The sequence below is a fragment of the Urocitellus parryii genome, chromosome X, assembly GCF_045843805.1.
Source record: "Urocitellus parryii isolate mUroPar1 chromosome X, mUroPar1.hap1, whole genome shotgun sequence".
NCBI lineage: Eukaryota > Metazoa > Chordata > Mammalia > Rodentia > Sciuridae > Urocitellus > Urocitellus parryii.
In genome coordinates, this window is record NC_135547.1 from 78,062,028 (window position 1) to 78,079,008 (window position 16,981).

A 16,981-nucleotide genomic window follows, 5' to 3' on the forward strand; every position below is an offset into this window, starting at 1 on the left:
AAAAGCTGAAGCTACTCAAATGAACATCAGTTGGAGAGTGGATGAATAAATTATGACAGTTATATACAACAACATAAATGAGTCTTTTTATTTCTTAGTGTACAAATGTGTATTTTAATTTACTGTATGCAGTATGATAAAAGTTGGTCATAATTTGCTATATATGCACACATGATTTAAGTAATAAAAGAAAGTTCAAGAGAATAAATTCATATCTTGAGGAAAAGTAAAGGTACACTAAGAATGTAAAGCCAAATCCAGTTTCTATTCAATAAATGAACTATAGTCTAATAAAGAAGATTTGGATGATTATTTTAAATATATGTCTTTGCTCTTTAATATATAATTATATACAGACCTACCAATTTTAAACTATGGTTTATTTTAAAGGACATGGATAAAAGGGATGAAAAAATCTTTTTAATATACTTACTTATTTACAAAGTAGAACATTTTATGCTTAAAACACTTTTTTCATTCATAATATTTTTGCCCAACTAATTTCTGCTTTTAGATCTTTGCTATTCTTTAGGTTATTAATGTTAAGTTTGGTGGTCAATTTTCCATTCTAATATTACTTAACCTGTGAGTCTAGAAGACTCATGATGGGGTTAAATTCTGATAAAACTATAAAAAACTAAAATACCGTAAGTGAAAAATGAATTAAATACATACAATCTGCTAAACATCATAGCTTAGCCATAGCCTACCTTAAATATGTTGAGAATACTTAGTTTACAATTAGGCAAAACTATCTCATATAAGGCATAATTATAATAAAGTGTTGAATATCATATAATTTATTGAATACTGAAAGTGAAAAACAAAATGATTGTATGTTTTTACATCTTTGTGAAGTTTAAAAATTCTAAATCAAACCATCATAAATCAGGGGCCATCTGTACCTACATATATACTGGGGACTTCTAAATTCATACATCCAGATGAGACCTTTCTTCTAAACTTCATATTCCTGTATGTCTATTCTCTACTTAGGTGTGCAGTAGGCATCTCAAAATAGCATGTTTAAAACTGACCCCTAATTTCTATGTTCAAACCTGCTCCATTCTTAGTCTTGTTCATCCTAGTTAATGATAATACTGTTCTTCCAATTGTCTTGATCAAAACTCCTTTGCATGCATCACATATATAATTGTCAGTCTATTCTGTCTTCAAAATATATCTTTAAAAATTTATCCAGAACTAGATTCCTTCTCACATCCCCATTTTCGGCACCCTTGTCAGAATCATCTCTCACCTAGGTTATTTTAATAATTTCTCATTTTCTACTTCCGCCCTAACTCCTTGAAAAACTTTTCTAAACACAGATGTTTTGGTGTTAAAAGTAGTCTTGTTAAAATATAAGTCAGGTAATATCATTGTTCTTTATATTGCTAACAACTTCCACAAAACCGATCTCAGTAAAGTCATGGTCCAACTCAATCTGCCATTGCCTTGCCTCATTTTAAACACTTTATTGAGATACAATACACATACTATAAAATTTAGCCACATAAAATTTATAATTCCATGGTTTGTAATGAACTCACAGAGTTATGCCAACAATTACCAAAATCAATATTAAAAATTTTCATTATTATGAAAATAAAGTCCACAATCATTTGTAGTCACTCCCTGTCCCATCCCAAACTTTTATCAATCTACTTTCTTTGTCTATAGATTTCCCATTCTGGAAATTTTGTATAAACAAAATCATAAAATATGTGCTTTTGTGTGTCTGACCTCTCAAACTTAGTATGATATTTTCAAGGTTCATCCATAATGTATCAGTAATTTATTCCTTTTTAGATTTTTAAATTATAAATCACATAACATAAAAATTAATCTTTTTAGATGCACAATTCATTTTTAGTATATTCATTATGCTGTGTAACAATTATTAATATCTAATTGTGGAACACTTCTATTATCCCCAAAAGAAGCAATGACCTATTCATGTTCATCCCAATTTCCCTCTTTGTGGTCCCCTGGCAAGTATTAATATACTTTCTTTTATGAATTTGCATATTCTGAACATTTAAAAAAGATGGAATCACACAATAGGTGGCTTTTGAGTGTATTTTTTCACTTACCTATGCTTTCAAAATTTATCCATATTGAAGTACAAATCAATACTTCATATATTTTATGGTTTAATAATATCCCATTATATAGATATATCACATTTTGCTTATCCATTTATCAACTGGTGAACACATGGATCATTCCTACTTCTTGACTTCTATAAATAATTCTGTTGTGAACATTTAATCACAAAATATATATTTTCAATTTTCAAAGGAATGTGTCTAGGAATGGAACTTTGGGGATATATTTAACTCTTTGAGGATCTGACAAAGTGTTTTTGCACAGTGGCTATACATTTTACAACCTCACAACAATGTACAATGATTTCCATTTCTTTCCATACTCTCAATAAAACTTTTTATTTTTCTCCTTTTTCATTCATTATAGCCATCCTAGAAATTTTTAAGTGCTATTATATTTTGTTTTTTTCTTTTCTTTAATGACCATTCCTGTTGAGCATTTTTCCAATTGGTGATTGATTCTTTGCAATTGCCCACACATTTCCCACCACCCCTTCCTAAGTGCTGTGTATAGGTGCCTGTCACTAACAAAGTGGAGAATGAACTCTGTGGAACTACTGCTCCCTTGCACACAGAATCATGCTGTGGAGGTCTCAAGCAATGCCACCATGGCTCTGGCTGTCACTCTTCCCCTGGAGCACACAACTTAAGAAGGTCCAGAAAGAAAATTTGCTTGGCATTGGACATGTTCTGCTCTTGCTTGCTCCTGCAAGTGTCTCAGCTGAAAATAATTTTTCCTGACCCCCACTGCAACCCACTTCCACTTGATCCCTGTAGGCTCTACAATTGAAAGAATTGGGTGGGAGATAGATCTCATCAGTTGCTCCATCCCCATGCATGCACAGATAGGAGAGCCTGAGATCCTGCTCCTGGATGGGCATGCCACAGTAGCAACAGACAGGTATAACAATTTTGCTCCCATTACATCCATGCATGTCCCCTGAATAAGTTACTGATACATTATGGATGAACCTTGAAAATATCATATTATGTTTGAAAGGTCAGACATACAAAACCACATTTTGTCTGATTATGCACTGCTCACAAGACTGGGTCTGAGTGTCACAGAATGCTTTCCTGCTCCCTCCCCTCTCTGTCAAAAACCTGGACTTACACCTTGTCTAATCAGGATAAATTCTTCAGGATCCTCTGTAACAGCCAGTACCAGAGACTCTTTCAAGTAACAGAGCGGATTTCAACTGTGCTTCAGGAAACCCCCATTGTAGGAGGAACCACATAAGATGCATCTCACCCACTCTGCTGTCTATTCCACACCTGTCTAAGCTACTGGAATGTCCCTACATTTGTATGATCCACAGAAACAGTGAGTCTGTATAATACAGTATGCATTGTGCCCAAATTCAATAATCACAGGCAAAAAGTTACAGGGAGATTTCACTACAGTGCCCAGATGAAAAGAAACTCAACATTGCATAAAAAACAATACCCTATGACACAACTTGAGGAGAAAACCACTTACTAAGAAAGCCAACCCATAGAAGTGGTAGAACCCATATTTGAAGTTGATGGGAATATAAATTAGTACAGCTACTATAGAAAACAGTATTGAAATTCTTAAAAAAAACTAAAAATAGAACTACCATATAATCCAGTTATGTCACTTCTGGGTATATATTTGAAACAATCAAAGTCAGCATACTATAGAGATTCCTGTATATCCACGTTTATTGCAGCACCATTCACAATAGCCAAGTATAAAATCAGCCTAGATATCCACCAGTGGGTGAATGGATAAAGAAAATGTGGTTTATATATACATAATTGAGCATTATTCAGCCATAAATATGAAATCATGTCATTTGCAGGAAAATTGATGGAAATGGAGACTAACATGTTAAGTAAAATGATGAGACTCAGACAAGTGCTATATGTTTTCTCTCATATGTGGAATCTAGAAAAAAGGACAATATGATAGTAGAAGGGGAACCATTAAGGAAAGAGAAGTGGAAGAGGACCAGGGAAATGAGAAGGAGGAAAGAGGGAAATAGGGAGGGTGGATATAATTGAAGTATGTTATACACATGTATAAAATTGTCACACTAAATCTTATTATTTTGTATGACTAATATGCATTAATTATTATAATTTTGAAAAGATAATGAAAAAATGTAATATTCATTCCACCAGATACACAAATCTCAACATAGGAACACAAGAAATATGAAAAAACAAGGTGATCAGACACGTCCTAAGAATCACCTCTAGTAATAGATTCTAGAGGTAGCAAAGTGAATGAAACACCTGATAAGAATTTCAAAAGATTTTTTAAAAGCTCAGTGAGATCTAAGAAAATACAGTTAAATGGTTAAATGAAATTAGGAAGACAACACAGAATAGGAATGCAAAATTCAGCAAAGAGGTAGAAATTTTGAAAAAGAACCAATCAGAACTCTTGGACATGAAGAGCTCAATAAGTCAGGTTTTAAAAAAAACTCATTTGAAAGTCTCAACAACAAACTAGATCAAGCATAAGAAAGAATGTTGGAGTTTAAAGAAAGGTTTTTGAAATATCACATTGAGACAGTGATTTAAAAAAAAAAAGAAGAAAGAATGAAGACAGCATTCAAGACCTTTAGGTTATCATTGAAGTTCTGACATGTTAGAGATTTTCTATTTCTCTATGTCATTTTTAAAATTTCATATATATGAATTCTTTTTTCTTTGTAGACAGGCAGTTTCTTATAAAATTAAACTTATAATTATCATGTGAACCCAGAAATTGCATGCACTCTTGGACATTTTTACAAGAAAAAATTAAGACTTATGTATATAATGGGGAAAGGTTAGAACTTCAAACAAATGGTGTTGAGAAAACTGTATATCCATGTGCAAAAGAATGAAGTTGGATCTCTATCTTACACCATACACAAAAATCAGCTCAAATGGAGTAAAAATATAGACATAAAATCTAAAATAGTAAAATTCCATAGAAGAAAACTAAGAAGGAAGCTTTCATGACATTGATCTTGGCAGTGATTTAATGGAAATGTCATCAAAAGCACAGGTAACAAATGCAAAAATTGTAAGAATGTGACTATCAAACTTAAAAGGTGTTGCACAGGAAATAAAACAATAAAAGTACATAGGAAATAAAACAATTAATAAAAGTGAAAAGGCCATACACATAGTAGAAGAAAATATTGGCAAACTATATACATGAGAAGGGTTAATTTACAAAAATGTAAAGAACTCTTTCCACTCAATAGCAAACAATCTGAACAAAAATTGGGCAAGGGATTTGAATAGACATTTCTTAAGATATACAAATAGTCAACAAACTCATCACTAATCATGAGGTAAACACAAATCAAAACCATACTGAGATATATTATCTCACACTAATATAATGACTATTAACAAAAAACAAGTGTTGTCAAAGATGTTGATAAATTGGAACCCTTATTGCCATTTTTGGTGATGATGTAAAATGATACAGCAGTTAAGGAAAATATTATGGAGGGTCCTCAAAAAGTACTTATAGAATTACCATATGAGACAGCAATCTCACTAGAGGATATATATCCAAAAGAATTGCCAGCATGATTTTGAAGAGATAGACCCATGCTCATTGTTATTATTCACAATAGTCAAGATATGGAAGCAACCTAAATGTCTAATGATGGGAGAATGGATAAGCAGAATGTGATATATACAGACAATAAAATCGTATTCAGCCTTCAAAATGAATAATACCTTTTATATGCTACAATATGAATGATCCTTAAAGATGTTATGTAACACAAAATTAACCAGTCTCAAGACGACGAATACTGTACAATTTCACTTATAAAAAAGTAACCAGGGACTGGGGTTGTGGCTCAGTGGTAGAGCACTTGCCTAGCATATGCACGGCACTGGGTTCAATCCTCAGCACCACATAAAAGTAAATAAATAAAATAAAAAGGTATTGTGTCCAACTACAACTAAAAATTTTTTTAAAAAAATAAAGTAACCAAAATAATCAAACTCAAAGGAATAGGACATGGAATGGTCAATTCCAGGGGATAGTAGGGAAGATGGGGAATTGGGTGATGGGTATAGAGTTTCAGTTTTGCAAGATGAAACATTGCAGAGATCTGTTACACAACAATGGGAGTATGGCTAACACTAATGAAGTACACATTTAAATGGATACATGTTAATTTTACACTATGTATTTTACCATAAAATTAAATTACATGTTAATTTTACAATATGTATTCTAAAGTTTTTCATTTAAAAAGTTGATAATTGTTGTTAATGTGATACAAGTGATTTCCTTATATTAGAGAAGCTGTGTTAACTTTCCACCACTGTGACAAAATACCCGAGGTAAACAACTTATAAATAGGAAAGATTTGGGCCCATAGTTTCAGAGGTTTCTGTACATGGTCACTTGGCCTAGTTGCTTTGGGACTGTAGCAGTACAATATAATGGATTTGGGAACATGAGGAGAAAAAACACTATTTACCTCATGGTGGCCGGAAAGGAAAGAGAGAAATACGAAGGGGTTAGGGTTCCAATATCCCCTTCATGGGCATACCCTCAATGACCTAACTTTCTTCCATCAGGCCCTATCCCTTAAAGGTTCTACTGCCTCCAAATAGCACCACAGGCTAGGGACTGGACCTTCAACATACATGGATACTTGGGGAGCATTTAGGATGCGAACCATAGCAGAAGCATACAATAGATGCTCCGGAAAGCTAACAACTTAACAGGAATCCTAAACTATTCTTAAAAGTGATTTTAGACCTGCCTTACCAAACTTAAAAATAGACCTTTAAACATCCCAACCAAGATGCAGTAGACTTGCTATTGCTTAGCTAAGTAAAACTACAAGCCCTGTAATCAATGCAAGTGAGGCAACAAAAGGAGAACTCTGAAAGAAGAGGAAGACATCTGCCGAGGATCCCAGAATTGAAGGAATAACATAGCAATAGTCAGTGCTTATGACTCTACATTTATCAGAAGAGACTGAGTGTTTCTGATCCCCAACTTAGCAACAAATACCAAAAATAGGGTTATTTTTTGTCTAGAAGAAACTTTGGTTTGTCAATAATATCCTTTGAAAATAAAAGAATTTTTTTTAATTTAGAAGGCCACCAATTTATGTTTCTTCAGCTTATTTTGCTTTTCATTGCATAAAAACCTATAGCCTATTCAGAAAGATTTGCATCCATGTTGTCTTCTAAAATATTAGAACTTCTAAAAGAACATTCAGCCTTTGGTTTTTTTGTAAAAGAGAAAAGAGCTAACATTAGGTCACATTTAAGTCTTCAAGCCAGTTGAATTAATTCTTATATGTCACACATGGTAGCAATACAAATTCTTTTGCATATTGACATTCATTTGTCCTACACTCTTTGTTGAAGACTCCCCCCACCTTGGCACCCTTGTTTAAAATATATCAACCATAGATATATGAGTTTTTTCCTGGATTCACAATTCCTCTCTGTTGTGCGTGTACACCAGTACCACTCTGTCTTATGGTAAATTTATGGCAAGTGGTGAAATCCAGAGTTGTAAATACTCTAATTTTATTCTTTTTCAAGGGCATTTTCTTTTTATTTCTTTTTTTTTTGCATTTTCACATATATTTTGGTATCTAATTTTCCATTTCCTTTTTAAAATTTGTTCTAATTAGTTATATATGACAGCAGAATGCATTTTGATTCATTATACACAAATGGAGCACAACTTTTCATTTCTCTTGGAGAGATGTAGAGTCACACCATTTGTGCAATCATACATGCACCTAGGGTAAGGATGTCCATCTCATCATCTTTCCTACCCCCTTAACCCCTCCACACCCCCCCTTTGCCCAATCCAGAGTTCCTCCATTCTTCCCATCCCCCTCCCCCCATTATAAATCAGCATCCACTTATCAAAGAGAACATTCAGCCTTTGGTTTTTTGTAAAAAAGAAAAGATCTAACATTAGGTGCATAATTGCTATATCTTACTGATGGATTGATCATCATTATAAAATCTCTATTAACAGTGTTTTCTCTTAAAGTCTTCTCTATATGGTATTACTATAAACACTCCAGTTCTGTTTTGGTTTTCATGTGCTATATCATTTTTTGATTCTTTTTCTTTCAACCTATTTGTAACTTTCAAATTCTATAGATAGCATATAATGTTCTTTCTTTTCTTTTTAACAGTTCTCCCAATCCATAACTTTTAACTGTATAATTTAATTCATTCACATGTAATATATTACTTATAAGTAGGAACTTCTACAATTTGTCATTCTTTTTTAGTTCTTCATTTTTAAAATACATATATTTTTGATTGTTGGATTTTTATTTTATTTATTGATATATGGTGCTGAGAATCGAACCCAGTGCCTCACACATGCTAGGCAAGTGCTCTACCACTGAGTCATGACCCCAGCCCTAGTTCTTCATTTTGTATGTTACTGCCTTCTTTTGTGTTAGATATTTTCTACTTTATCAATATGTCTTTGTCATTTCTTCACTACATGTTTTTAGACATTTTTCTTAGTAGTCACGACATTTCTTCTAAAACCAAAGTTATAATTACCATATGACCTAGGAACTGCATTCTTGGGCATTTTCCCCAGAATAATTAATGCTTATATTTACACAAAATCCTATGAATGAATTTTCAGCTGCTTTACTTGTATAAGCCAAAAACTGTACACAACACTGGTATCTGTTCAATAACTGAATGATTAAACATTTAAAATAAAAAAGAAAAATCCTCTTGTTGAACATATCATCTTGATTGAATCTTCAGAGGATTATTTTTGCTTAGTGGGAAAAAACTAAAGCCATTCCCAAAAATTTATATAATGAAGGTTATTTCTATGGCATTTAAATGATCAAATGTTAGAAATTTGTAGGGCAGGTTAGAGGCCCCAGGAGTCTGGAGAGGCTTAATGGGAAGGAGGTTGGTGTAGTCATAAAAGGACAACATGTAGGATCCTTGTGGAAATGGAAGTATTCACAGTCTTGACTATGATGTTTGATAAAATAGCCTAAACAAGTGATAAAATTTTTGGAATTTAAGACATACACGTGAATAAGTACTGGAAAATCTGAATGTTTGGTGGATTTGATCAGTGTCCCTACCCTGGTTGTGATACTGTACTTTAGTTTTGCAAAACATTATTATTGAGAAAATTATTCATGGGATATCTCTGTATAACTTCTGACAATTAGATGCAAATCTACAATTAAGTCAATAAGAATTTAAATAATATATTAAACATATAATTACCATGTGATCAGTAATTGCATTCTTGGACCCTAGAAAATCAAAATCTTTGTTCACACACAAGCCTATATACTAACATCCAATGCAAATATTATTTGTAATAGTAAAAAACTAGAAATAATTCATATATCATTCAATGTGTGAATAGATAAACTGTGATACATCCACATCTTAGAATATAACTGAGCAATATAAGGTAATTATTGATATATGTGGTAACTTAGATTAATCTCAAGGAAATTATGCTGAGTGAAAAAAATGAGTCCAAAAAGGTTATGTACCATATGATTCCATTCATAATATTCTCAAAATGACCAAATTATTGATATGGAAAATAGCTTAATGGTTGCCAGAGGTTAAGGTCAAGATTTTGTTGGGAAAGCAGTGGATGTAATTGTAAAATAGTAACATGAGGGATCTTTGTGGTAATGGAATTATTTCTGCATCTTGACTATGGAAGCATAATGAAATTGAATTAAAAATACACATATACACATGAGTACAAATAAAATATTATAAATGTGAATCAGATGGGCAAATGGTATCTACATTAATACCTTGATTATGATGTTATACTATAGTTTTTCAAGATTTCCCAATTTGGGAAAGTATATAAATGGCACACAAACTTCTCTGTATTATTTTTAACTGCACTTGGCTCTATAATTATCCCAGAATAAAATTTCAAACCACAAATCTTCGAAAGATTAGGCTGATCCACATGTAACTTATTTGCCTACCAAAAAAAGATCAATCCTCTTAGAGATGACAAACTCTAGCACAAAACAATATCTGATTCAAAAAAACACATACACATTTTATTTAGTTGATTATCATTTTAATTTTGTGAAAGATTCACAAATTTTACATAGTTTCCCATTAGAACAAATAATATTTTAAATAGGGTAAGCCCAGAAATGGTTCCCCAGAAGTAAAGGTAACTGAGTGCACTTCAGTCCAGACAAGAATTCCCACTATGGCTGTATCACATTACTGGTACTGTAGGATAAAACTGACCTTGAAGTTCAGCTATCTCAATATCAGATTCTTTTAAGGGTTCAATGCTAGCTACATGCTGTATCCTGTCCCTAAATGAAGAGGTTGTACTAGATTGAACTTGGTATGGGATAACATCTGCACCCATGTTAGGGTGAGTTGAGGACCCACTCATGTCAGCTATTGATAGAAGCTGGAATCTATTCATATCAGCTAGAGGATGATTCTGAGAATTTACAGAATCAACTACAGATAGATCCTGGGACTTCACTGTATGATATTCAGAAGGGGAACTCCAGGGATCAATTGTACCAGTTGGTGGAGGAATCCATGTGCTTTCAATAAGGTATCGATCTATAGGTTCACCTTTATTGATTATTAGAGACTCCTGGGACTCAGCTTTTGCCTTAGTGTTTTCACCTGAAGTAATGGAGCCCCAGGGTCCCTCTTTATCATATGAATGAAAAGTTCGTGATGTGCTAGACAGAGTAGTAGTTGTGGGTTGATCCCAAATTTCATCCATATAGGGCCTAAAGGATTCCAAGTGTCCTTCTGCATTAGCAGTGGCTTTTGTCCAAGATCCATCTGTAGAATCAGTAGATTGAACCCAGGATCTAGTGTCATGGGAGTTCCAAGGTTCAACTGCACCATCTACAGATGGACTCCATTGTTTGACTATGTCAGCCACAACTTGATTCCAGGATTCATCTGTATCAGTTAATGGAAAATCCCAAGATTTAGGCGGATTAAATGACATAGTTGTATCAGAAATAAGTTGAGGTAAAAAAGGTTTAGGTGTAGAAACTACTGAGGAATCCCATGAATCGCCTGTATCAAGTATAGGGGTATCCTGGTGATTCTGAGCTGAGTTATTTCTAGAATTTTCTGGTAGTCTGTCATCAGAGGAAGTGCCCAATTGCTCTACTAGAAAATTGTCATCTTGGGGGATCTGGCTTTTTTCAGGGGGAAACTTATGACTAGTAGTGAAGGAGTCTGCTCCATTAAAATTATAGATTGCTGGAGAAATTTTTAGATGTTTAGTTTCTGGAGAAATGCCTACATTTTCCTCCAAAGACTGTGCAGAGGGCTGATATGAGGTAAGGGTTGGGGCATAGTTATAGCCCTGCCTTATTTGGGAAATCTGCACATTCTCAAAAAATGTTTTGCAATGTAAGAAGGATGTAGGACTCAAGAACTTCTTGGATGCCTTAATTAACTGCTTGATCCAGGAAAGGTAAGGAGCTGTCCTAATGATGACTGTAGGATGTCGACATATTCTTGAGGTTTTACGTACCAGGCCCACCAGTTCCCAGTTGTTATTTAGGAGACATAGGACAGGACTGGCTTGCTGTACCTGAAAAAAATAAAAGAAATTGTGTGTGTACACACACACACACACACACACACACACACACACTAATGTATTGCATCCTTCCCCTCAAAATCTTTCAATGCCTTCCAACCTCAACAAGACTATTCTTATAATGATGTACAGAGCCCTCATATCTAACCTCTAGTTACCTCCTTGACCTCACCTACTGCTATTGCCTTGTCCAATATGCAACAGCCACCTGGCTTCCTTCCTGTTACTTAAATATACCAAAATACATACCTCAAAAACTTTAAATGACTTTTCCTGTACTTTTAACACTATTCTCCTGATATCCACATGACTGGATTCACTACTTCCTCTACAACCCTATTCAAATGTTACTTCTTTAAAAATGACTCTCCTGATCACCTAATCCTATTGAATGTATTTAAAGCCATATAGAACCCCTATCTGATATTACAAGTACTTTAGACTAAGATTGAATGTGGAGTCTGATTTTTTTCAACTTCAGGTTACACACAGAATTCAAGGTCATAGTAAACCCTGCCCTGTGCTTGTAATCTAGATGTATTCTGTTCAAAGTCATTATCAACACTTTCATTAATATTATATGCTTATTTTGGGTCATTCTATAAAAAATACACAAACTCCATGGGAATATGAACTGCTCTGTCCTCATTGACATTACACTAGTTCAGATTAGATCATTATGTCAGCATGGAGACTATATAATGGCTCACTATACTAAATTATGGCACCAGATTTTGGTCTTCTCTTTTAGGCCATTTTTCATATCAGCCATCAGAGTGATCCATAAAATGTAAAATTTGCCATGTCAATTCTTTTCTCAAAATCTTTTCAGGATTTCTCATTCCCTAAATAATAAATCCTGTATATATTAATAAGATGAATAAAACTTTAACATCTCCCTTATCCCACATTCAAATTAGTACTTCTTCCATATTCCAATGTATTTTTAGGCCCCAGACCTGTCTTACTCTGCTCCCTTTAACCTAAATGCCCTCACTTAATTTATATTTTTTATCTCATTCGTTAAATGGCTACTCATCTTTTAGTACTAATTCAAATATTAATTTCAACACCTTTTAAATTAACTCAGTCTTCCTTTTACCCTCCATGCCAACAGCAATTATCCACCATATAATTAACCATCCTTTGCAGTTATCTACCACAAGCCCTAGATACTACTTCTTTAACTTGCATTTGTGGTTTCCTCTACCTCTATTTGAAATATTGTACCATCTTTGCTTGATTAATTGAGTCCTTCTCATCTCTTAAGACTTAGCTCTCAAAGCTTATCACATCTTCCAATAATTCAGTCCACAACCTCCACAGTTCTAGTTAAGGCTTCCTTTGAAGTCTTTAAATATGATTTGTGTTCATGCTTTCTAGTTATCTAATACATAACAGTTTTCCTATACAAGGATTTATTTTCTATAATCTTGTAGTATGTTGATGGTAAACTGTGTTGTATTTGTATATTGAACCTTCCCACACCTAAGTTCAGGCCATACTCTGTTCATTATAATGACTACAAAGAGGCTATAATATAATTGGAAGTAGGAAGCTCCAATTTCTTTTCATGCCCATTGACTCTTTTTCTGTAGGTCTCATTTGGTTTCAAAGGCCTTCTCTGTTGATATAATCTATACCTCTCAAATACCCAATGAAAATCCCAAATTCATTATTCGCCTGGAAACAAAAGAACAAATCCATATGGCCTATTATATAGATTACTTGCACACCTATGGAATTCTACATTTTCACATTGCCCTCCCATTCTTGATATTTCCCAGATGCATAATTACCCAGCAGTCTTGATCTGGCTGGCTCAGAATACACAAGAAATCCGACTTCTCATGGTGGGAATATTGAGGGTGGCATACTGAGAGCTCCAGCAGCTGCACTAATATCTTCTTCACTCCTGTGACTCCAAACTCCGGGTCACCTGAGGGGAGGGATGATGAGTGATACAGAGACCCAGACCACCCAATATCTGGGCTTGATTTGACATCCCTCTCTTGATCCAATCACGTGGACTTCCCAAGACATTCTCCCCTTTTTTATCTTTTTCTTCTCCATTCAGATCATATATATTTCCCCTGTGTTTTCTGAAACTAACATTAATCTTTACCTGGGGATATAAAGAGTTCTATAACACTGATTCAGACCTGGGCATATCCCTTTCCTTTCTTATGTTTCAGTTTATCCTCCTATAAGTTGGGGTGGTATGGACTTAAGGATTTCCAATATTTCCTCCAGATTTTTTCCCACCTTCACAGAGGCTTAATTTCTTTGAAAAACTAATTATTGAAACTAAACTCACAAGGCAGTGTAGCTTGGTTCATTTTACTTACTATGATGTTGGTACACTTGGCAGCTTCTATAATGGCATTTAGAACAGCTCTTCAAGGATACATTGGGCACATGAGATAGTGGCACATCATCCCCATAGATTGGCTTTGAAAGAAGGACCATGCCAATATCTGCTTTCATCGCGTCTTCTTCATCTTGGGGATCAAACCTGGGATGGATGCAAATTCTTTGGCCATGTAGGGGGCTCTTCTGGTCATCTTCTTCTAAGATGTTCAGGTTTGAGAGTTTCCTAAGGAAATATGATGCGATTAACAATACAATTGTTAACAATACAACTGACAATAATAAAAGTAGAAACTTTGCATTATATGTCCTTATGTATTAACAGTATATGTCAAAATCAAAGTTATAAAATGACTAAGTTCTTATTTGGCAACATAAGATTATCTTAATTCCAGAAACTATTATTAAATAGTCTGTGATACATACCATACCATGCCTGTGCAAGACTTTGTACTGGAATTTGGCTCTTCAACATCTCCACTGATCCCCCACCAACTAATTGATCCCCAGAAAGTTTCTTTGCATGCTGGGATTTTAGTGACCTCCTCTATAAAAGGACTATTTTTCAAACTCCATTTGAGCTTTAACATTCTCCCAGTTGAAAAATAATTCCCTTACCTATGTCACTGGATTTTGTTATTGCTTAGGTTTTTGTTTGTTTGTTTTGGGTGGTGTTGGGGATTGAACCCATGGGCAGATATTGGTTTAAATCTCAGTTTGGGGCAGTGTTTGCCACTATGAAAACAGAAAGCTTGTACTTTTGTTATATTTGTGATAAAATATAATCACTTCAGATGACAGAAAAGAACTCTGTCTTTGATATACTATATCCTAGTGATATAATATATCCTATATTAAAGATTCTATCTTTAATCCATGACTCCTGGAAACTTAGTTTTGAAGCTGACAAAGGTGGACACTCAATATGTTTTTCAAGATAATGAAGGAGAAAGTAGGAAAGGATAAGAAAAGTGTGGGAAGAAGGAAACAAAGTCAACTAAGGAATAGTAACAAAGCCATTACCTGATTTCAGTACCAGAAAGGGGTCCATATCAACATTTCCCTCATTTCATTTCTCTGGAAGGATCAACCAGTAGGAATCCTAAAAGGAAAACTCACCCAAGCCCCCAAAACATTGGTTCTTCCCCTACTCACGTTTTATGCAGGCAGTTAGCTGTAGAGAGGATCCACCATGGACTTAGGATAATGCCCTGGCAACTTCCAGACAAAGGCACCAGCCATGGTATATCAGGAGAGATAGCCAATGGTGGTATTCTTGTGTTCAATGAATTTGAGATTAACCCCTTTCTCTCAATTTGGGGCACTGCAAAGTATGATATGAATAAGGAGGCGTTAAAATAACATGAAAACCTATCTCTTCTTTCAGTGTTGATGAAATTTCTTATTTTTGAGTTCACCTATTCAATTTGAACTATAAAGTTTCTGATACTCTCTCAACATGACCTACCTTCCATCATGACTGATTATGTGTCAGTGGATATGAATGTGGTATTTATATACCATGATCACAACTTAATGCTACTGTTCCTCCTGTCTTCCCTGAACATTTATTGAAGGAAACCTAGAATTAGCTTAAGGGATAGTACCAAAAGATATTTCCATCTAATGTAGGGAGATAAAAAGAGAGGAAGAAGGTATAGGCAGGGACAGAGTCAAGGAAGAAAGTAAAGGTAGTGAAAAGAGGGAAAAGGAAGTGTAAAAACTGAAGGGGGAATAGAATAGGAGGAGGAACTTGGATAATGGGGGCAAAATATTTCTGAAATGAATAGTAAGTAAAATATGGAGAAGAGGAATCAGAGGTAGGTCTTTGGAAAGTAAAGGAAAAGAAAAAGAGATAAGGATGCCCAAATATCTATGACTTACTCGCATAGCAGTAAGGAACCAAACACAAAACATGGTAGAGCCAAAGTAGAGGCTTCATGTTGACTCAAGTGGGAAGAAATGTGATGTGGAGCTCCTAGGGCAACAGCAGCTCTAGTAGTCTAGAGGCAGAGTTCATAGGTTTCAGAATGTCTGACATCATAAAATCTATTGTGAGATCACGCCATCCCTGTGGTCATCTTAAAGCGGCTTAAGCTGGGGAATTGGGAGCAGCAATATAGTTTAAATATTATTTTTGAGCTTTAACATTTTATTTTTTAACCTCACTACCACACTTTTTATATGAAGCCCACAGTTAAGAGGGTCCTGGATCAATCTGTTTGTTGTGTGTCCTTTGTTTATAGGCAGAGGAGGACAGGTGTTTGTCCCAATCTGTTGCAAGACACTCTCTTCTCCATTATATGGACTGAGTGTTTACCATGATTTTAGTGTCTTTTGTGTCCCTAACATCATTGTATAACCAAGCACTTTCCATAAATGCTTCTTACTTCTCCATTTCAGATTTTTGTAATGGTTTGCATATCACTTACATCAAAGAACTTGACCATATACACTGTTTCAATATCTGGTTAGTGATTTTTATTCTCACTAGTTCCGGAAGACTTCCTCAATAAGATCCAATTTTGACAATCCTTATATCATGGAATATTACTCAGCAATAAAAAAAAACTATGGATATAATCAACAAATTTAATAAGTCACAAGAGATTTATACTAAGTTGCATGGGCTCTCTCTCGTCTAGCAAGGAGGTCCACGGAACAGCACAGAGGAGAGTGTGGCTGCAGAGTTGCGAATCAAGACCTCCAGAGACCAAGGTGGAAGCAGGTCTAATTTTATTGTGTAGTTACTATCTATATATACTCGGGCAGTAGCTAAGCAGATTATAGTCAGCCACCAATACAATTTCTTGCCAACTGTCCTTGCAGCAACCAATCAAAGAGTGAGCCACGGAGCAAGTGCTGTGACTGCAACACATAATCTTATGCCCAGGGCTGT

At 34.6% G+C, this 16,981-nt stretch overlaps 1 protein-coding gene across 1 annotated transcript in view; it reads right to left on the bottom strand.

Moving 5' to 3' along the window:
• The window catches only part of LOC144250687 (trypsin V-B-like), a 28,823-nt gene extending 12,799 nt beyond the window's left edge, over positions 1-16,024 (bottom strand). The window contains exons 1-5 of the mRNA XM_077793642.1: positions 15,967-16,024; positions 15,238-15,406; positions 14,061-14,308; positions 13,512-13,651; positions 11,410-11,703 (exon numbers count right to left, since the gene is read on the bottom strand). Coding sequence (XP_077649768.1) covers positions 11,410-11,703; positions 13,512-13,651; positions 14,061-14,308; positions 15,238-15,406; positions 15,967-16,024 — 909 coding nt within the window. The remainder of the gene's footprint in view (positions 1-11,409; positions 11,704-13,511; positions 13,652-14,060; positions 14,309-15,237; positions 15,407-15,966) is intronic.
• Between the last annotated feature and the right edge of the window lie 957 nt (positions 16,025-16,981).